This window comes from Babylonia areolata, chromosome 29 (genome assembly GCF_041734735.1).
Source record: "Babylonia areolata isolate BAREFJ2019XMU chromosome 29, ASM4173473v1, whole genome shotgun sequence".
Lineage (NCBI taxonomy): Eukaryota > Metazoa > Mollusca > Gastropoda > Neogastropoda > Buccinidae > Babylonia > Babylonia areolata.
Window position 1 is genome coordinate 13,344,787 of NC_134904.1, and position 23,035 is coordinate 13,367,821.

The window sequence follows — 23,035 nt, forward strand, 5'->3', positions numbered from 1 at the left end:
CGGAACCCCAGTGAGCCAAATTTGAACTGCAGGAATGATTTTTTATAAACTTTTAAGTGACAAAACTGATTTTTAGTTACACATGCTATACCGTAACCCACTGGTGCAGACTGGCAGGGGTCTGATTCCCTGTCCTGTGCAAATTGCTACCCTGCAGAAGGGGTAAAAACTAGTTGCGGCCAGTTACCGCCACCCTGCAAATTTGAGTTTAAGGAACTGTTATGCCAGACGGGCGCAATAGCCAAGTGGTTAAAGCATTGGACTTTCAATCTGAGGGTTTTGGTTTCGAATCTCAGTAACAGCACCTGGTGGGTAAAGGGTGGAGATTTTTCCGATCTCCCAGGTCAACATCAGTGCAGACCTGTTTGTGCCTGAACTTCCTTCGTGTGTTTACGCAAGCAGAAGATCAAGTACGCACGTTGAGGATCCTGTAATCCATGTCAGCATTCAGTGGATAATGGAAACAAGAATATACCCAGCATTCACAACCCTGAAAACGGAGTATAGCTGCCTACATGACGGGGTGAAAACGGTCATACATGTAAAAGTCCACTCGTGTACATACGAGTGAATGTGGGAGTTGCAGCCCACGAGCGAAGAAATAATGCCATCAAAGAGGAAGAAGTCCAAATGAATAAAGGTGACCAACATATGATGAGAGGACACTCGGCAACAACCAGTCGAAGAACACAAGGAAGAAGATGAAATGTATCAGCAGGATGGAAGAATAAGCCCAAGACAGCAACAAACAAGCTGCATCAGAGGAAGTCAGAAGATAGGCAAGGAACTCGAAGGACAAGAAACGATGACAGAAAATAGGAGGAGATAACCCACCTGAACAAAACATACACACATACAATAGCAGTCAGCACAGAATCACTGACAGGAATGGACACAACCACATACAGGATACACTACAGACATCACAAAATAAGGATGAAACCTGTATTGTCCAGTCATCCCTCATGACAAAAAAAATGTCTGATTTAACTTTATAATAAAAAAAAAAAATAATAATAATAACATTAAAAAAAAGTGACCCACATGCTGACTTTTAATCTCAGTCTTATCTCAGTGAGGCAACAGCCTTTCATTGAAGAGCATGTACTTGATATCAGCAATCAAAAGGGTTAATATATCACGTAGCTACCAGAAATGGATGCTTGCAAGTAATTTTGCTTTCTTTACCGCATACTTTTAAGGCTCAGCTGTACAATATGACCACAATAGTTGAAATGTGCATTAAATGATAAAACGTGTAAGTATCAAGCAAATTTTACATACATAATTATGCATACAAATGCAATATCTGTCATTTAGATTTACACAAATTAGCACATTCCTGACAACTGATATCCTTACCTTGCAATACACACACACACACACACACACACTATGTATCTTCAAACAAATTGATGAAAAAAGAGGGAGTATTACATTAAGGAGAAACGGCATCGGTTTTGTTTGGTTTTTTTGTTGTTGTTTTTTTTTACATAAGTAACTTTTTGTTGCTGAAATCATCATATGAACGATCAGGCCTTGATGTGTATGACCATTTTTACCTTGCCATGAAGGCAGGTATACTCCATTTTGGGGGATGTGCATGCTGGGTATGTTCTTGTTTCCACAACCCACTGAACGCTGATGTGGATCACAGGATCTTTTACGTGCGCATTTGATCTTTTGCATGCGTATACATGAAGGGAGTTCAGGCACTATGTTTACCTGGGAGATCAGAAAAATCTCCACCCTTAATCTACCAGGTGTGCCGAAACAGAGGACCCAACTCAGGAAACTCAGCTGAGAACCCAGCACTGACCATGCATCCAGCCACCACACCAATCTCGATTTATTCTCAGTCGCTGCCAGTCTCACTTAACCCTTTGAGCCCTGAGTTCCTGAGCAATTTTAACCCTTCTGCCTGAGTTCCTGAGCCAAAATTTGCAAATAATTGGTATTCAATGTGTCACGGCAGATGTGAAAAGAGTGCCCTGACCACCGCTTTACCGGTGGTCGAGAAAAACGACATAATGCCTAGCCACCGGTTGAGCGGTGCGTAAACACTTGTGTCGTGTTTTGCTATTGGTTGACTTATATTGAAATCAATCATTTTTTATCCAAAGCACATGCACAAAACACAGTGAAAAGGCGCGGCCATGTTGGTACTACGTTCGCTGACGTCAGAATATTACGGTTTTTCTGACTGACTCTTCAATATAAGTCAACCAATAGCAAAAACGACACAAGTGTTTACGCACCGCTCAACCGGTGGCTAGGCATTATGTCATTTTTCTCTACCACCGGTAAAGCGGTGGTCAGGGCTCAAAGGGTTAAGACATGAAGCTGAACCAGCTGACACCACCTCAAGTATTGTCCGAGTTCAACGTGAGCTGACTGCTATTCGTTCAGAACAGAAGATCTTGCAAACAATTCTTGAAACTGGTTTTTTGGGGGGCAAGTACAAAATACATTTTGATTTAGCACTGTCAAGACAGTCCTGTATCATCAGCACACATAATGATATATTGCATACTGCAGGTAAAATACTTGAAACATAATATTTGAACCCGTAACATTCATAAACACATTCATAAACATTAACCATGTAATATACTGTAACTAACAAATGCATTCCTTTTTAATTCTGAAAATAAACACAGAATTGGGGGGAGGGGGGGGGGGGGCGCGGGGGAGTGGGGTTGGGGGATTTAAACAGTGTCCTCTTAATGCCACAATCTGGAATCACAAAGTACAGCAGAAATACTAAACCCAACAACTTGTAACAACAGACAATAAACACAACAGTGGACAATGATATCTTTTCCATGTTTGCGGCTTTACCTGACAGTAAGAACCACTCCAAAATTAACAAGAGTTCTTATTCTCAACAACAACAACAACAACAACTGTGACTGCAAGAAGACAGTGGCCATAAAAAAAAAGGCAAGAATATGCATCAACAGCGGTGATATTTGACTCACCACTGCCACCAAATAACAATAATGATAACAACAATAACAAGTGAAGAATCCCATTTCAACATGAATTTTAATACGTACATTACTGATCATGGTCACCCCCCACCCCAAGCTCAAACTCCCCCCCCCCAAAAAAAGTCTCCCAACCCCCCACATCCACACCCTGAGTCCACAGACCCCACTATCCTCACACATCCTCTACCTCCCACCCTCCCCCCTCAAGCAAAAAAAAAAAAAAAAAAGACAAAAAAAAAAAAAGACAAAGAAAAACAACAAAACCATGTCAACGTTGAAAAGATTGTAATCACAAGCACAATACAATTCCTCCCCCTCCCCCCCAAAACCCCCACCCACACACTCACACGCACCACTTCAGTTCCTTTCTCATGACTTAACCCTATGGTCCCATGACCAAGGTTGATTGAGAGTCAGCACAGTCAATGTCTATCACTCTTTCAAGTCTCACCAGCATTTCTTGATAGGGGAGGGGGTGGGGGGGGGGGAAGTTGCACAGAAATAAGGTTTGAAAGGGACAAGAGATTGGCTCCATGTATAAATATAATCATCCTTGGAAAAAAAAAGTACATTTATGTCAAAGGTTCAAAGTACCACAGCTATTTTTTTGGCCAACGTGGCAGTGAATTCATGCCCACTGTGTCTGGGGGCATGGCACAGGAAGGCGGGGCCCAATCCTCGCCCTGCCGTTCCACCCTTCCCACTTGAAGTCGGGTACCCGGTTCACACCTGGGTGGAGTGAGAACAATCAGAGAAAGGTGCCTGACGGGCGCAATAGCCGAATGGTTGAAGGGTTGGACTTTCAATCTGAGGGTCCTGGGTTCGAATCACGGTGACGGCGCCTGGTGGGTAAAGGGTGGAGATTTTTACGATCTCCCAGGTCAACATATGTGCAGACCTGCTAGTGCCTGAACCCCCTTTGTGTGTATATGCAAGCAGAAGATCAAATACACACATTAAAGATCCTGTAATCCATGTCAGCGTTCGGTGGGTTATGGAAACAAGAACATACCCAGCATGCACACCCCCGAAAACAGAGTATGGCTGCCTACATGGCGGGGTAAAAACGGTCATACACGTAAAAGCCCACTCGTGTGCATACGAGTGAACGCAGAAGAAGAGGAGAAAGGTGCCTTTCCCCAAAGGACACAACACCGTGCCGAAACAGGGCCTCGAACCCCGATCACCTGTGAACACTGAAGTACCAACGCCTGAATCTTCAGGGGCGCCTCCTTCTGCCATGGCACTTTAATTCATGTAGCACTTATGGATATCTCTCAGCACTTATTAATGTAACACATCAGTCGGACATGATCCACACAAGCGCACCCACAAGCACGCACACACACACACACACACACACACACGCACATTCACACACACACACACAAGCAAGCACACACACACATATACACACACACACACACACACACGCACATACACACACACACATGCACATACATCCATGAAAAAAATGCAGGTGAAATTGAGGAAGGTGAGGATACTCTTTTTTTTTTTTCTTTTTTTTTTTTTAACTGAAAGGGGAAGTATTATAGACACTTTAATGCATTCCACCCTACGCTCAAATGTCGAATCCGGATTCATCAAACTGTTTTTTTTTTGTTTGTTTTTTTGTTGTTTTTTTCAAATATAAATAAGTGTAAACTATTCCAGACAAAGGAAAATTTCAAAGTTTTGGGCACAGTTTGAGCATTTTCATGACGGGCGCAATAGCCGAGTGGTTAAAGCGTTGGACTGTCAATCTGAGGGTCTCGGGTTCGAATCACGGTGACGGCGCCTGGTGGGTAAAGGGTGGAGATTTTTACGATCTCCCAGGTCAACATATGTGCAGACTTGCTAGTGCCTGAACCCCCTTCGTGTGTATATGCAAGCAGAAGATCAAATACGCATGTTAAAGATCCTGTAATCCATGTCAACATTCGGTGGGTTATGGAAACAAGAACATACCCAGCATGCACACCCCCGAAAACGGAGTATGGCTGCCTACATGGCGGGGTGAAAACGGTCATACACGTAAAAGCCCACTCATGTGCATACGAGTGAACGCAGAAGAAGAAGAAGAGCATTTTCAAGCACTCTTTTTATTTTATTTTATTTTTTTAACTGAAAGGGGAAGTATTATAGACACTTTAACGCATACCACCCTACGCTCAAATGTCGAATCCTGATTCATCAAACTTTTTTTTTTCTTTTTTTCAAATATAAATAAATGTAAACTATTCCAGACATAGGAAAATCTCAAAGTTTTGGGCACAGTCTGAGCATTTTTAAGCACTCTTTTTTTTCTTTTTTTCTTTTTTTTTTGCCAGTTTTGTTTGTGATCTTCGCAAGAAAGTCATGCTCCACTTCTTGCACAGTATAGAACAAACTGATGGGTGATGTACACAGTTCTTTATGATGCTTACAATGATGATATTATTACATACAATGATTCTTGTTTCTTGTGAACATTGACAGGGAAGGCAATGTGTGTCAGTCATAAGCGCCAACAATCATTCTGTTGTACACTGTTGAAATCCTCTAAAAAAAAAAACTGCTGATAAAACCTCCCAGATGGTGGACGGTTGCATATGCTGCCATCCTCTCAGTGCTGAGAGAGTTTAAAGAATAGACATTCCATGCAACCTCACCAGAGAACAATGCCGGTTCCAAACAGCTTCACCAGATAGAACAATGCCAGTTCCATGCAGCCTCACCAGAGAGAACAACAATGCCGGTTCCATGCAGCCTCACCAGATAAAACAACAATGCCAGTTCCACGCAGCCTCACCAGACAGAACAACAATGCCGGTTCCATGCAGCCTCACCAGAAGAACAACAATGCCAGTTCTATACAGCCTCACCAGACAGAACAACAATGGCGGTTCCATGCAGCCTCACCAGAGAGAACAACAATGCCGGCTCCACGCAACCTCACCAAAAGAACAACAATGCCAGTTCCATCCATGCAGCCTCACACGATAGAACAACAATGCCGGTTCCATGCAGCCTCACCAGATAGAACAGCAATGCCGGTTCTACGCAGCCTCACCAGGGAAGAGGTTAGCTGCACATGCATGTAGCCGTGGGAGTAGGCGACGTGAGGCCGACACCTTGCGCTCTACAGGGTCGTCTCCGTGGACACCCTCATGACATGCAGGGCATTCTTGCCGTTGGCGATCACCGTCACCTCCACGTCCGGGAACTGGTTGATGAGGGATACCGGCACCTGAACCACCATGCGGGGGTCTTGGCATCCCTCCACCTGAACATGGTGATAACAGTGATGATGGTGGTGGTGATGATGATGATGATGATGATGATGATAATGATGATGATGATAACAATAATGATAAGCACCACCATGCATGGATCCTGAAACCCCTCCACCTGAACATGGTGATAACAGTGATGATGGTGGTGATGATGATGATGATGATGATGATGATGATGATGATAAGAAGAAGAATGACAATAATGATCATGATGATGATGATGACAATAATGATAAGCACCACCATGCCGGGGTCTTGGCACCCCTCCACATGAACGTGGTGATAACAGTGATGATGGTGGTGGTGATGATTATAAGCAGAAGGATATGAAATGATAATAATAATGATGGTGATAATAACAAATAAAGATAATAATAAGAAGAAGAAGAAGAAGAAGAAGAAGAAGAAGAAGAAGAATTATAATAATAATGACGATGATGCTACTACTACTACTACTACTACTACTACTACTAATCATCATCATCATCATCATCATCATCATCATCATCATCATCAAAATAATAAAAATGATAAAAATAGTAATAGTAATAATAATGAGAAGAAGAAGAAGAATGTGATGATGATGATGATGATGATGATACTGCTACTATTAATAATGACAACAATGATGCTAATAACACTGACAACAACAACAACAATCATAATCATATCAATAATAAATTAATGTAATTTCATCTGATTTAATTCAATCTAGTTTAATCTAAACAGCACCTTTCCTTGTAAAAACATGGCCAGCTGCGCCATACATGGTGCGATAAACGTTGATGAGATAAACATGCATTTAAACACTAAGAAGACAACTTACAAACACAACCTTGTGCATGAACATCCATTCAAAGACTAGCAGTAATTTATGTATGTACACACTCAAACCCACATTACGAACCACACTCAACATACATATCAAAGAAAACAATACCTGAATGATGAAGTCTATAATCACAACACCAACATAACAATACTTTTTAAAAACAAAAAAAAAAAAACAATATTTAAAATCAAAATATAATCTGAATGCTTGAAAACAACCACACACATCAAACAATGCACAGCTCAAATCACAATATTTAGAAATCACACTCACTCTCCCTCCCTTCCTTCCCTTTTCCCAAGACTCACTCTGTGTAATTCTAAAACATATAATTATTGAGTATTGGTGTATATATGTCTGTGTGTCTCTTTAAACAATGGCAGGTAAGTAAGTTGGCTAATGTGCTAATATAGATCCTTTCCATTGGAAAATAAAGCTTCAATCATTCATTCATTCATCCATTCATCAATTCATTCATCCATCAACCCATTCACTCATCCATCCATTCATTCATTCATTCATCCATCCATCCATTCATTCTTTCATCCATCCATCCATTCATTCATCCATCCATCCATTTACCCATTCATTCATCCATCCATCCATCCATTCATTAATTCATCCATCCATTCATTCATTCATCCATCCATTCACTCACCCATTCATCTATCCGTTCTTTCATTCATTCATTCATTCACTGACCTTTCCGGTCCCCAAGCACTGCCCAGTGGTGTCCAGCAAATGAAGGCGGCTCCACTTGCCATCCAGAACGTACATCAGGCCCGTCAGATCACTGAAGGCAACACCCTTGGGGGCGGGGGCGTCCCGATAGCGGCACACCAGTTCGCCTACCAGTCACAACAGTCACTTAGACAGCGGCACACCAGTTCGCCTACCAGTCACAACATTCACTTAGACAGCGGCACACCATTTCACCTACCAGTCATAAGATTCACTTAGATAGCGGTGCACCAATTCACCTACCAGTCACAACAGTCACTTAGATAGCTACCAGTCACAACATCCACTCAGGGGCACACCAGTTCGCCTACCAGTCACAGCATTCACTTAGATAGGGGCACACCAGTTCGCCTACCAGTCACAGCATTCACTTAGATAGGGGCACACCAGTTCGCCTACCAGTCACAACAGTCACTTAGATAGCGGCACACCAGTTCGCCTACCAGTCACAGCATTCACTTAGATAGGGGCACACCAGTTCACCTACCAGTCACAGCATTCACTTAGAAAGCGGCACACCAGTTCACCTACCAGTCATAAGATTCACTTAGATAGCGGTGCACCAATTCTCCTACCAGTCACAACAGTCACTTAGATAGCTACCAGTCACAACATCCACTCAGGGGCACACCAGTTTGCCTACCAGTTCTAACAGTCGGTTAGGGGCACACCAGTTTGCCTACCAGTCCTAGCAGTCGGTTAGGGGCACACCAGTTCGCCTACCAGTCACAGCATTCACTTAGATAGGGGCACACCAGTTCACCTACCAGTCACAGCATTCACTTAGATAGGGGCACACCAGTTCACCTACCAGTCACAGCATTCACTTAGATAGCGGCACACCAGTTCACCTACCAGTCACAACATCCACTCAGGGGCACACCAGTTCACCTACCAGTCCTAACAGTCGGTTAGGGGCACACCAGTTCGCCTACCAGTCACAGCATTCACTTAGATAGCGGCACACCAGTTCACCTGCCAGTCACAACATCCACTCAGGGGCACACCAGTTCGCCTACCAGTCCTAACAGTCGGTTAGGGGCACGCCAGTTCGCCTACCAGTCCTAACAGTCGGTTAGGGGCACGCCAGTTCGCCTACCAGTCCTAACAGTCGGTTAGGGGCACGCCAGTTCACCTACCAGTCACAGCATTCACATAGATAGGGGCACACCAGTTCACCTACCAGTCACAACATTCACTTAGATAGGGGCACACCAGTTCACCTACCAGTCACAACATTCACTTAGATAGGGGCACACCAGTTCACCTACCAGTCACAATATTCACTTAGATAGCGGCACACCAGTTCACATACCAGTCACAACATTCACTGAGCAGAAAATATCTCTTAAAATGTGTATTGCTCTTTACATTGATTGTACATACATAACAAAAAATATAACAAACTCACAATGGGCATTCATAGTTCTAAATGAGTGCATAAGGACGCTGAGGCCAGGTGCAAACAAACAAGTGCCAGTTTCTGACTGGCCAGGATTCGCACTGAAAGAAAATCTAAAAGCACCCGTGCACTTAAAATCTTGATTGGTGAGAGATGAATGGAAATGTGAGGTTCTGAGCATGAAGTTTTGATTGTTCATGGGATTCTCCCGTCCACAAACATATCATTCACATGCTTACAAAATTCATTTTAACAGCATTTTCACCTCTCCCGTAGTCTGGGTTCAGACCGTTGGGGCACCGCTGCTGACCTGGCCACCACCCCTCTCCACTCTTCACGGTTTTCTGATTTCCTCAGGGCGTCACCGAGCGTCAAGCCTGTCCAACCCCGGATGTTGTCTTCCCATCTCTTCCTCTGCCGTCCTCTCCTTCTGCCTCCTTGTACGGTGCCTTGCAGGAACGTTTTGGCAAGACCAGATGATCGGGAGATGTGTCCATACCACCTAAGTTTGCGTTTTTTCACTATGGACAGAAGGTCTTCGTAGGGTCCAATACTTTGCTTGATTCTGTTCTTCACTTCCGTGTTAGTGATGTGGTCTCTGTAGGAGATGCCAAGTAGTCTACGAAAGCATCTCATCTCGACAGCTTGGATTCTTCTCTCGATGTCCGCAGTCAGGGTCCAAGTCTCGCAGGCGTAGAGCAATATTGAAATAACCAGGGAACGCATCAGTCTGATTTTTGAGCTGAGAGCGATGTTTTTGTTGTTCCAGATGGTGTTCAGCTTGTTGAGTGCCATTGTTGTTTGGGCAATTCTCGAGAGTACTTCTGGTTTAGATCCTTCATCTGACACGATTGCTCCCAGATATTTGAAGCTGTGGACTGTTTTAAGCTTTTCGTCGTTGACTTTGATGTCAATGCTGATGCCGTTGGTGTTGTTAGTCATCAGTTTGGTTTTCTCCGCACTGATTTGCATTCCATACGATGTGGAGGCTTTGTCTAGATGTTTGACCAGGCTTGCCAGTTCTTCTTCTTTTCCAGCCAGTCCATCAATGTCGTCGGCAAAACGTAGGTTTGTGATTGTTCTGCCGCCTATGCTGACTGTTCCTACATGCTCTTCCAGTGCGTCAGCCATTATTCTTTCTAAGAAGATGTTGAAGAGTGTTGGGGAGAGTAGACAGCCTTGTCTCACTCCAACTGTGGTTCTGAACCAGTCCCCGATGCTATTGTTGAGGTAGACGGCGCTGGTGGCTTAACATGTGCATTTTATGCACATTCAAAGATTTTCAGCAGCAGAAGACACCACACTTTGCAATGTATAGGCCTACTATCGATAAATACAGCCCATACCCTGCTTACAATGGCCCCAGCGTGTTGTGTCTGACTATGACCATCAGAACCGCAGAGGAGGCAACTGCTGTCCCAATCATCTGGGCTAGAATTTGACTGTAGTGGAGAGTGTCTTGCCCACGTCACATCCCCACTCTCTTGGCCACAAGGGTTTTAGGACAGTTGGCATTGGGATGGTTCCTAAAAGGCCAACAAGCCACCAAGGCTGCAGCACTAAGAGCCAGTGCAATCTTGTCTCCGAGTTTAAGTTATCTATCTATCTATCTATCTATCTATCTATCCCTTAGTCTCACAGACCGTGGGGGTACCACACATTTGGCAACCAGCCTCCTCAGTCCCTCACGGTTGTCTGTCTTTCTGACTGTCTCACTCAGGGTTAGACCTGTCCACTCTGAGATGTTGTCCTCCCATCTCTTCCTCTGCCTGCCTCTTCTCCTTGCTCCCTGCACTGTTCCCTGCAGGAAGGTCTTGGCCAGTCCTGATGAACTTGAGACGTGGCCATACCGCTTCAATTTCCTTTTCTTCACAGAGGTCAGTAGATCGTCATGTGGCCCAATAGCTTGCTCGACTCTTCTATGCGCTTCATCATTTTTGAGGTGGTGCCAGTATGTGATGCCAAGCATCGTCCAGAAGCATCTCATCTCTAAGGCCTGTATCTTGTTCTGTTGTTCAGTTGTAAAGGTCCATGTCTTGCAGGCATATAGAAATATTGAATTGACAAGAGAGCGCATCAGTCTGGGCGTGATGTTGCTGTCATTCCGGATAGGCTAAGAGTCATAGTCCTTCACAAAAGACCACACTGTAAATGAATTCCTATTGCAGTGGAGAAGCCACTGATTGTGCAGGTCCCAACAAGTACAAACACCAGCACTCCATCTCACCTTCTGAGGTGACCAGTATGACCACGTTGGACATCCAGTCTGACACCACAATGTAGGAGCCGGAGGAGTCAGCAAAAATGGTTCTGGGGTAGCTGAAGTACCCTGGCTGGATCTCGCGCAAAACGGCGCCCTTCAGGTTAAAAACATGCACTGCAGGCTGCCCAAACGGAGCACAGACCCCCCCTGAAAACAGGTCATCCTGGACAAAAATCAAGCATTGGAAAATTTTGTTTATTTGGTGTGTGTATTTACCATGAACAAAACGAAAATGTCCAAATCTGCACACAAATCCATTTTTCACACCTGTGTTATGTGTTTTAATCAAGGCAACAGAAGGGAAAGCAGTGCAAATAAAATGTCCCTGCCCCCTCAATAAAATAAAAGAATAAACAAAAGAAAGTAAGAACAACAACAATTAATGCAATACTTAATAATGGTCACTGTACTTTTCAGCCGTCCTGAATCTAGAATGATGTGCCCATAAAATATAGTAAAAACAAAAGCGGAAGTCAAGTCTAAACACCATAAGTATAACAATATCATGAATAATATCAAAGCACAACAATAATTAATAATATCATAACAAAAACGATCCTACAACAGAATGATAACACTTTTAACTGCCCAACGTCTGAGTTCACCTTCAGATGGGCAATGCAGCAGTAGCCGACGGAAGAGTAAATGTGGTAGGCTATCTCCAGGCTGCGCGACTGGGTTGGAACAAACACCAAACAACGTGTTCCTGGACATGTCACTGCCAGTTCCATCTGAAATTCATCATCACTTCACAGATCTACATCAATAAATAAATCGATCATTTCATGTGCACACCCAAGCATGGACACACCGCATAATTACATACATGTCTACTCTTTCATAAGCCATCAACCACTGCATTTATAAATATTACATAAATTATAAACTCCATTGAAATCGGGCTAAGATTTCGATCTCGTGTTAATGCTTTCTCCTCATTAAAAACTAAGTACATTCAGATGAAATAGTTTCATCATTTGAGGTACAATGCACTTTTTTTTTATGTAAGAAAATATCCACAATGAATTAATATTGAAATGACTATTAAAACAAACAACACCACTGTTCATACAAAAGGAGTTTTAAAGAAATAGTGCTAACTCATAAATAATGCACACAGCAATAAAGACAGACACCCAAGAAGCCATTATCGATGACAAAATTAATATCAAATCGCACTATATATAATGATCCTGAATTTTTTTTTTAAAGATAAAAAAAAAAGAAAGAATGTTCTTAACAAACATTCACAATGGATGATCATGACTGTCAGTGACTGTGAAGCTATGAACAAACCTTTCCTTGCAAACAATTAGCTTGTATCACAGTGCAGTTACACAACAGGGAGAGAAAAGTGAGTAATTCTTACATGTGCTATCATGAAGGTGTTAGAAAAGTGAGTACTTCATAACCATGCTGTCATGAACTTGATGAAGGTGACAGAAAGAAAAGTGAGGAACTCTTACACATGCTGTCATGAAGGTGATAGAAAGAAAAGTGAGGAACTCTTACACATGCTGTCATGAAGGTGATAGAAAGAAAAGTGAGGAACTCTTACACATGCTGTCATGAAGGTGATAGAAAGAAAAGTGAGGAACTCTTACACATGCTGTCATGGTGATAGAAAAGTGAGGAACTCTTACACATGCTGTCATGAAGATCATAGAAAAGTGAGGAACTCTTACACATGCTGTCATGGTGATAGAAAAGTGAGGAACTCTTACACATGCTGTCATGGTGATAGAAAAGTGAGGAACTCTTACACATGCTGTCATGGTGATACAAAAAGTGAGGAACTCTTACACAAGCTGTCATGAAAGTGATAGAAAAGTGAGGAACTCTTACACATGCTGTCATGAAGAACATAGAAAAGTGAGGAACTCTTAGTCTTACACATGCTGTCATGAAAGTGATAGAAAAGTGAGGAACTCTTACACATGCTGTCATGAAGAACATAGAAAAGTGAGTAACTCTTACACATGCTGTCATGAAGAACATAGAAAAGTGAGGAACTCTTACACATGCTGTCATGAAAGTGATAGAAAAGTGAGGAACTCTTACACGTACTGTCATGAAAGTGATGGAAAAGTGAGGAACTCTTACACATGCTGTCATGAAGAACATAGAAAAGTGAGTAACTCTTACACATGCTGTCATGAAGAACATAGAAAAGTGAGGAACTCTTACACGTGCTGTCACGAAAGTGATAGAAAAGTGAGGAACTCTTACACATGCTGTCATGAAGAACATAGAAAAGTGAGGAACTCTTACACATGCTGTCATGAAGAACATAGAAAAGTGAGGAACTCTTACACGTGCTGTCACGAAAGTGATAGAAAAGTGAGGAACTCTTACACATGCTGTCATGAAGAACATAGAAAAGTGAGGAACTCTTACACATGCTGTCATGAAGAACATAGAAAAGTGAGGAACTCTTACACGTGCTGTCATGAAGAACATAGAAAAGTGAGGAACTCTTACACGTGCTGTCACGAAAGTGATAGAAAAGTGAGGAACTCTTACACATGCTGTCATGAAGAACATAGAAAAGTGAGGAACTCTTACACGTGCTGTCATGAAAGTGATAGAAAAGTGAGGAACTCTTACATGTGCTGTCATGAAGAACACAGAAAAGTGAGGAACTCTTACACATGCTGTCATGAAAGTGATAGAAAAGTGAGGAACTCTTACATGTGCTGTCATGAAAGTGACAGAAAAGTGAGGAACTCTTACACATGCTGTCATGAAGAACACAGAAAAGTGAGGAACTCTTACACATGCTGTCATGAAGAACATAGAAAAGTGAGGAACTCTTACACATGCTGTCATGAAGAACATAGAAAAGTGAGGAACTCTTACACGTGCTGTCATGAAAGTGATAGAAAAGTGAGGAACTCTTACACATGCTGTCATGAAGAACATAGAAAAGTGAGGAACTCTTACACATGCTGTCATGAAGAACACAGAAAAGTGAGGAACTCTTACACATGCTGTCATGAAGAACACAGAAAAGTGAGGAACTCTTACACACGCTGTCATGAAAGTGATAGAAAAGTGAGGAACTCTTACATGTGCTGTCATGAAAGTGACAGAAAAGTGAGGAACTCTTACACATGCTGTCATGGGGACAGAAAAGTGAGGAACTCTTACATGTGCTGTCATCATGGTGATGAAAAGTGATGAAGCCTTAAACGTGGCGTCATGGTGATGGAAAGAAAAGCGAGGAACTCTTACATGTGCTGTCATAAAGGTGATAGACAGAAAAGTGATGAACTCTTACAGTACTGTCATGAATATGACAGAGAGAAAAGTGAAGCATTCTTACACGTGCTGCCATGAAGGTGATATCCCAGGGTTCTAGGTCCCCCAAGTGAAGAAAACCGATGACCTGTGCAAAGCGGAGGTCGACGATTTTAACAGAGTGGTTGTAGCGATCCACGAAGGCTGCTCTGTTGACCTCGCCCACCATGGCTGCCCCGCAGATACCCCCTGTCCTATGCTCCTTGGGCATGTTCCCAGAGAAGACCATCAGGGGGCTGCAGCTGAAGTCCTTGTGGATGGAGCGCTGAAAGGCTTCCTTAAGGGCAGGAGAACCAGACCTTCCAGCCCAGTCCGCAGCAGGAGGGGGCAGTTCTGACAAGGGAGGAGCTGAAGGCTGAAACGTATAGTGATCTCCGGTGGCATCAGAGTAAGGTGATGGGATGGTTCCACTCGGGGGCACTGTGGGAGTGGAGGAATAACTGCTACCTGAACTATATCTGTTGACCCAAGCCGCGCTGGCCACCCCGCTCTCTGCAGGGCTGGATCTACAGCCCGGGACAGTGGGAACTCCACAGGATGCAACGGATCGATCGGAGTTGCTTCTGCTGACATCCTCGTAAGGAGGAGGGGCCGATTCATCTAACGGTGGAGCTGTGGGACAGGGAGCACTTGTGCACATGTTTCTGTCTCCAAGTCTTTCCACCAAGTCAGCTGCAGGAGAAGCACTGGTCAATGTCAGTTCTGACATTTGATTTTCAAGATTCCCCAATGGTCCATCTGGTGCCGAGGCCTGTGCATCAGGGGCTGAGTCATGGTCTTCAGTTTGTCCGCGAGTACTTGTCGCTGATGAACCATCATCAACTGCTGTAGTTCCGAGTCCACCTTCGCTGAAATCAGAGACAGCTGTATCTCCTGAGCCAAAGTCTGCAACAATCTCTCCCATGCTGTATCCGGACAAGAGATCCTCGAGGCTCTGGGAGGGAGGACAGAATCTCACACTGTCAGTTTTGGACTCCTGGTTCATCTTCGTGATGAGCCGACTGATGTTGGCAATCTGCTCTTCCACTCGGACAAGCACGTTCATCGCCTTGAAAGGTCCTCTGTACATCAGTGTGTCCAACAAAGACACTGTGTTGTCCATGGACGTCATCAACTGATCGCACGTCCCTTGTGCGGCGCTTGTTCTCTGGCATTCCTCCTCTATCACGTTGCTCAAGGCTTCAATCACTTCCTTCTCCTTGGACAGCAAGAACCTGGCGCAGGACGACCTCAAGACAGAGAAGTAATCTCTGACACTGATCTCGGTCTCTTCTTTCCTCACCTGCAGCTGTCGCGGCTTTCTGTTGAACACCTGTTTGACGTCCTCCGCCTCCTGCTGCACCTGCCCCATTTCCTGGCGGTACCTGTTCAGCAGGTCCGTGGCGCTGTTCTGTGCCTGGTCAGCGTCCAGGTGGGTGTCTTCCCCGCAGTCGCTGTGAGGGGCTTCGGCGAGGCACAGCTCACAAACGCCTCCTTTCGCGGACAGGCAGTAGTGAGTCAAGCGGTGGGCCGGGTGCGTGGAGCAGGTCTGGACTTCCCCCATGAAATACCTGACAGTCTGCTTGCTGTCGGAGGGTGAGTCGGTAGCCTCCCCTGGTTTGTCTTCTCCTTGCACAGCTATGCGAGTCTCTAGGGTCTCTCTTAAACTGGCCACAAAAAAGTTGTCTGGGAACTGGTCTGCCCACTGCCATCACATACAAACAACCAGTTAGTACTTTAGGGATCGGAACGTTTACCGCATTAGACACAAGCAGGTCTCTATTCTGGTTTGCACATATTTGTTTGTTTGTTTGTTTTGTTGTTTTGTTTTGTTACTACTTCTTGGATTCATTATTTCTCTCTTTTTTCCACAGTCACCACTGACCAACTGACAAAAATACAATCGTCTATTTACCCAAGTAAACTGAAAAAAAAAAAAAAAAAAGATTTCAATGCTCTCAAAAACATCAATCATACCGTTGACAGTAACATGAAAGCATGCTGGAACTACCTTTTTTTTTTTTTTTTTTTTTTAAGTCACAGCATTCCTGTTTTCTCTTTTATCCCCATATTTCTTGCACATCAGTCCAAACAACACCAAATTACTATTGGTATACAATACAGTACAGGCCTAATGAATATTTATCCACTTACCATGATCGTTGGTTACTCAGTTGTAGCACTTGTCTTTTCCTGTCCTCGAAATGTGCATCGAGACACAACGAAAAGAGAAGTAGGTGACAAATTCTTATTCATTCTATTATTTTGCTTTGAGCTCCACTCTCCCTCTCCCACCAAACATCAAAATGATGCGCACATAATGACATAACACGTCAAAACTCTTTGACTGGAAAAAGGACACTGTATTCTCCCCCTGACACCCCCCCACCCCCCACCCTACATACACACACACACACTGTATTCTCCCCCTGACCCCACCCCCCCACCCCCAACATACACACACACACACACACATGAGCTGTTAAGTTTCAATTTGAATTATCATGAAGGCGTCAACTGCGTTGGGACAAATCCATTAACGCAACACCACATGCTCAACAGCAGCATAATGCAACACTGCCACCTCTACACTCCCATCTCGCTCTCAATGATCGGCTTCGGATCCACTCTGTTTACACATACCCAGATTCAAAAACACCACTGTTGGACGCCATTCTTTCTCTGTCTCTGGACCTTGCATTTGAAATGAACTCCCGATCTTTCGCTTCGTCAGCTCTTTCAAGTCTGGCTTTAAAACCCACTTCTTCATAAGATAGCCTCCCTCCCCTGCCTCTTCCTTATCTTCAGTTTCTTCAGTTTTAGAGTTATGCATGCGTGTGAATGACTGGTGTGAAAGCGCTTAGATTTGTCTCTGCACAAGATTCAGCATTACATAAATACTATCAACATGCTTGCCAGGCCGTGCAAGCTTTTAAAGTGATGACAGTAAAAGTCTCTCTCCCTATCTCTCATTCTGTGTGCATGTGTGTGCATGTGTGTGCATGTGTGTGCGTGTGTTTGTGTGTGTGTTTGTGTGTGTGTGTCTGTGTGTGTGTTGCAGTTCAACAAAATTTCTAATTTTGATGTGTGTACTTCTCTTCTCTAAATATAAAAGTCATACTAATGCCTTGTATTGTTTAATGTTGTGTTGTGTGTACCATGTTCAGGGCAAGGACTGGATGGAAAAATACACATAATAATCATGTGTGAGGTGGGTATGTGTATGGGTGACATGGAGATGCCTGAAAGGAGCAGAGTGAACATGGGGATGGACGTGGAGATGGTGGTGGTTGTTTATAGTGGGACTGTGGGAGTGAGATAAATCAAATATGAGGTTACATTGTTGTGATCTGTGTGTGTGTGTGTGTGTGTGTGTTTAGTTTACTTTGGTTATGTTTTTTTCCTTTCTGTTCCATTTTATTTGTTTTGCACCATTTTTGTTCTCATTTGTACCTACTATGTCACTAGAGCTTTACAGCTCATGACATTAAACATTTCAGTGTTCAGTGTTCTGTCCCCAAAGAAAGTTGTGACTCACCTGGTTCAGTTTCCTGGGGTCAGGGTCCGGGGGCTTGCAGGGCCTGCGGCAGATGGGGCAGGGCACGGACAGCACGCCGGAGTGACCCACCGTCTGGGTGATGTAGCGCGAAAGGCAGTCCAGGCAGAAGGTGTGCAGGCAGGGCAGCTGCTTGGGCCGCGTGTAGGCCTCGAAGCAGATGTTGCATGTCAGGAACTCATCCTGGATGGTCCCAGCAAGTTCCATGGCGTCGGCTAACGGCGCAGGGCTGGGCTGGGAGGGAGAGAGAGACAGAGCGGCGTGTGAGTGGAGGGAGAGTGTGGGGGATGATGAGTGTCATGGATAATTATACATAATTATTATGGCACAGTGCATGCAGGCAAAACTTGTACAACTCGGAAGACTCGTCACATGGAACACTTGTGTGATTGCCCCATCAACGTGAACACTGTATTTTATAATTTTGGGGGGGACAAGCTCAGCACAGACAATGCTTTGCAAAATTTCATTCTTTGAAGCTCGTTTGTAGAATGTTTGCAGACATGTACTACGGTAGAACGAATCGATGGTATCATGTCCCCAGCTGCTAGCTTATTCAAAAGAGTGTGATCTCTTAGGTATGTGGCTTTCTATCTGATTTTCTCGTCTAATTCAATCGTGAAAAAATTATGTAGAGATGAGCCTACACCAGAAGACCCTCCACAGAAAAAACAACAACTACTAATAACTAAAAAAATAACACTGTCAGGTTTGTGCTGCATAGTTCTTTTTCTTGTCTTTGTGGGTCTTGTGGGAGCATCTTCACTCTGTGGTTACCGTTTAGCTCTTTGCAACACACGGCTATTGATTTCTGTCTCCGTGTGCTTTATGTCACACAGCACCGTGCTTTTGAAATGCTTCCACGATACCTGATCCTTTATAGTTTATCCAATGCTGAGAAGTGGATGCCTGAAGAATACAGCACCCCAGGTCATGAAACTGAAGTGTTTCACCCACGTATTGATATCCAGACCCTGCATGTTTGCCTTTGGTTGAATGACCGAGCTTTCCCCCCACTCCTCTCTTGACAGACAATGCAAGTATTCCAGTCTACTTTTTGCTTTCTTTTTTTTTTGATGGAAGCTGAAGACGCTGCTGGTTGCTCTGCTGAAGCACCACATGATTCAGAAGACAGTGGAGGAAGAACACAATTATGCCCTTTTCATGGTTTCTGTAAAGCAACACATTTACCAACTTAGTGTGTAAAAAAAAAATATTAGTTGTAAAAATACTGTTGTCTGAAGGATAATTTATCATCCCCATATTACAAAAAAGAAGCAAAAAAAAAAAAAAGAAAATCGTAAAAAAGGAAATAAACAAACATACAAACTTCAAAGCCAAACAACAACAACAACAACAAAATATAAAATGGCCATATATAGGCAAATAACACCGCAGAAACGAAACGAAACAAAATGAAACAAATTTTTATTTTACAAGGGTAGTGGAGTAAGCACAGCTGCTTTTTTTTTTTTTTTTTTTTTACATCCAGCCCTCAAGGGCAAGAAGAAAAGCGAGTGAAAAAGAAAAGGGGGGGGGGGGGGGCTGGGGGCAAAGGCAACACACACACACACAATTTCATATGAAAATAAAAGACATAAATGAAAGCATGTACATTACCTAATTAAGCACGAAACAACAGACTATCATTGAAAAGATCAAATCATTAAGGGAAAAGAAATATTAATAAAAGATAAAAACTAACAAAACAAACAAACAAAAAAAAAAAAAGAGCAGAGATAGATTAACAGAGATGGGACATGGGTGGTGAATCTATAACATCATTTTCAATATTCATAAAATGACATTGGAACATAATCCATACATTTTAGGATAAAGAGGTGCCAAGTTTGAGAGATTTATTAGGTATATTAGTAAGTTAGATTTTAATTTTTGGAAAATCGATTCCGTTTTTAAAGTTTCTGGGATATGGTTCCATAACCACCACCCCTGAATATGCAAGGCTCGATTTACATAAAAAGATAGCAGAAAATGGAAGATTTATCTTATGTGAATGCCGATAATCATTAGAAGTAAACATATATGTCATATAGAATGGAGTGTTGCCATGAAGGATTATGTGCATGAACAGTCCTTTACTGTATAACAGTTTAGCCTTGAGTGGAAGGATACCTATTTGTTTGTAATCAGTTTCTGTCAATGTTGAAGATTTGTCAATGGTTAGTCTTACGGCTCTTTTGTGGATACACAGAATGGGCAGCTAGTGCCCATCCCAGTGTTTACATATCACTACCTATAATCACCAGAGCAAAACAGCACTGATAGTACATCATAGACTGCGGAAAAGATTTTTTTTTTTTAAGTGTCAAGGCTTGCTTGAAAAAAGAAAAGGGAATGGACTGGGAAGGCAGAAAAGGGAGACAACAGTGAAGAAAGAAAAACGGCAGAAACTAAGAGTGACAGAAAAGAGGAAATTTCTATCACAGAATTTCCAGATGGTGGGGATCCTATGTATACACTGAAAGACCCCCGGCATCTCCATGGGCGACGCACCACACTAAATTGGTTGATTCTCATTAAACGAAAACAGACTCTCTCTTCAGTTGACGCGTAGGCCTACTGGGTAATTACAGTTTTACTCAATCATCAGTTTTTCCATTGAACAGCGCAATTCGAGCATGTTCCACATGAAAAGGAACTATAAATTGGATTTACTCTCTCTCTCTCTCTCTCTCTCTCTCTCTCTCTCACACACACACACACACACACACACACACACACACAAATGCAAGCTATGATTTTATATACAGGGACGGCACTTTAGAAGAAACACACACACACACACACACACACACTAAAGGCTCGTCTGTCATCCTTGGAAATAAAGATTTTGTGTGTGTCTCTTCTGTGTCTTAATGGTCTCTCTTGACCGACTTCTCGTAATGCAAGGTATGCATGCTGCAGTCCGCAACCCTCTAAAAAGTATTACATACTTACCAGCGTTTGTAATGTAGAGGCTCCGGCGTCTATTCTGGGGCCTTTGTAAGGTGAAAGACAGGTCAGGAGCCGGACGGATCGAGGGACAAATATGGAGGGATGGGTGCATGGAGGAGGGGGGCACGAAATCCACTTTTCTTTCTTCCTTTCCACTGTTCTGTGTGACTGGAGGAGTGAACATCTGCAGCACGCCTAGTTGTGAGCACTACTTATTCCGTCTTGACGAGGGGAGGGAAAAAACTGTGGATCAATACTGCCAAGTCGATGGGCCAAAGCTGGTGCGTCGGAACAAACTGTCTATGATGGTGTGTCGCATGGGTCAGAAACTCTTTGCTGTTCTGGCTTGACTTTTAAAAAGGACGGTTACTATCTCGTTTAGAAAACCGTCAAAGCTTTCTTCTAATTAAAACACCACTCGCATGTCAAATACAGCTAAATGGCCGCGGGTGCTTTGACTCTGTACCACATGAAAGACTACTAAAGAAACTGGAATCTTATGGAATAACAGGAAACATACTTCGGTGGATAAGGGACTTTCTAACAAAAAGAACTCAAAGGGTTAGGATTGGTAGTTCCTTCTCCGGTAAAGCTGATGTTATAAGTGGCATACCACAAGGTAGTATATTAGGACCTGTACTATTTACTTTATTCATAAATGATCTCCCTTGCGAACTAAAGAGTACATGTAAAATTTTTGCAGATGACACAAAATTATACAACTCTACAAAATTTTATCAGGATTTACAAAAAGATATTGAAACATTAGTAAAATGGTCAGACACATGGAATCTATATTTTAATGCTAAAAAATGTAAAGTACTTCATATTGGGAAGTCAAACCCAGAGAAAGAATACATAATGAAAATCGGAGACAAAGAAATAAAAGTATCAAAATGTGATGAGGAAAAAGACTTAGGTGTCACATTTGACAAAAATTTATCATTTGACAAACATATAACAAATAGTATAAACAAAGCAAACAGAATGATTGGAATAATAAAAAGAGCATTTACATTTATAGATAAGGTACTTTCTTACGGTTATATAAAACATTAGTTAGACCTATGCTAGAATATGGAAACACTGTATTGTACCCAACGCAAATAAAGCAGTCAAGCCATAGAAAGGGCTCAAAGAAGAGCAACAAAGCTGGTCTATAGCATAAAAGATTATTCATATCAAGAAAGATTAAAGTACTTACAACTACCATCACTTGAAGCAAGAAGAGTAAGAGGGGACTTGATACAGACGTACAAAATATTAAATGGGTTTGACGATATAAACAAAGCATGCTTTTTTTGTACTCCAAAGGTACACACTACAAGAAACAGTGCAGACAAAATATTTAAACAGTATTCCAGAACAAATCTCAGAAAGTTTACATTTCGTAACAGAGTAACAAATTATTGGAACAAATTAACAAACAATATCAAACGTGCACCTAGTATAAATACTTTTAAGAACCTCATAGATAAACACGAGTTATTGACAAAGGTGAAATATGACTTTGATGGATAAAATGACTGAGCTTGTCAACGACCTGACCAACAATGTAAAGGAGTAAATTTGAATAGGCATAAAAAGCCAAAAATGTCTAAGTTGTATAAAACAACGCCCCAAATCATGATCCTGATCCTGAACCGAAAGTGCATTCTCACATCAGTAAACAACCCCATGCACTAATTCCATCTCACTGATGAAATGGTCACATTAACGAAGCGCGTTGGTTTGACTCG

The 23,035-nt window shown here is 42.7% G+C and overlaps 1 protein-coding gene across 1 annotated transcript; it reads right to left on the reverse strand.

Annotated features, from left to right (window-relative positions):
• Positions 1–2,688: 2,688 nt before the first annotated feature.
• On the reverse strand, positions 2,689–22,741 carry LOC143274683 (uncharacterized). Its single transcript, XM_076578566.1, has 8 exons — positions 21,300–22,741; positions 18,324–18,575; positions 14,832–16,490; positions 12,112–12,237; positions 11,471–11,669; positions 7,803–7,948; positions 6,049–6,258; positions 2,689–3,784 (listed from the first exon to the last, which is right to left on the reverse strand). The coding sequence occupies exons 2-7, from the start codon at positions 18,546–18,548 to the stop codon at positions 6,115–6,117; spliced, it is 2,499 nt and encodes an 832-aa protein (XP_076434681.1). The 5' UTR covers positions 18,549–18,575; positions 21,300–22,741; the 3' UTR covers positions 2,689–3,784; positions 6,049–6,114.
• Between the last annotated feature and the right edge of the window lie 294 nt (positions 22,742–23,035).

Excerpts from the sequence above, each read along its gene's own strand:
- LOC143274683 (XM_076578566.1), bottom strand. The coding sequence starts at position 18,548 with ATGGAACTTGCTGGGACCATCCAGGATGAGTTCCTGACATGCAACATC. Across the intron at positions 11,670-12,111 it reads GCTGCATTGCCCATCTGAAG|GATGACCTGTTTTCAGGGGG; the intron begins GTGAACTCAGAC and ends ATTTTTGTCCAG. Across the intron at positions 7,949-11,470 it reads CATACTGGTCACCTCAGAAG|GCGAACTGGTGTGCCGCTAT; the intron begins GTGAGATGGAGT and ends TGTGACTGGTAG.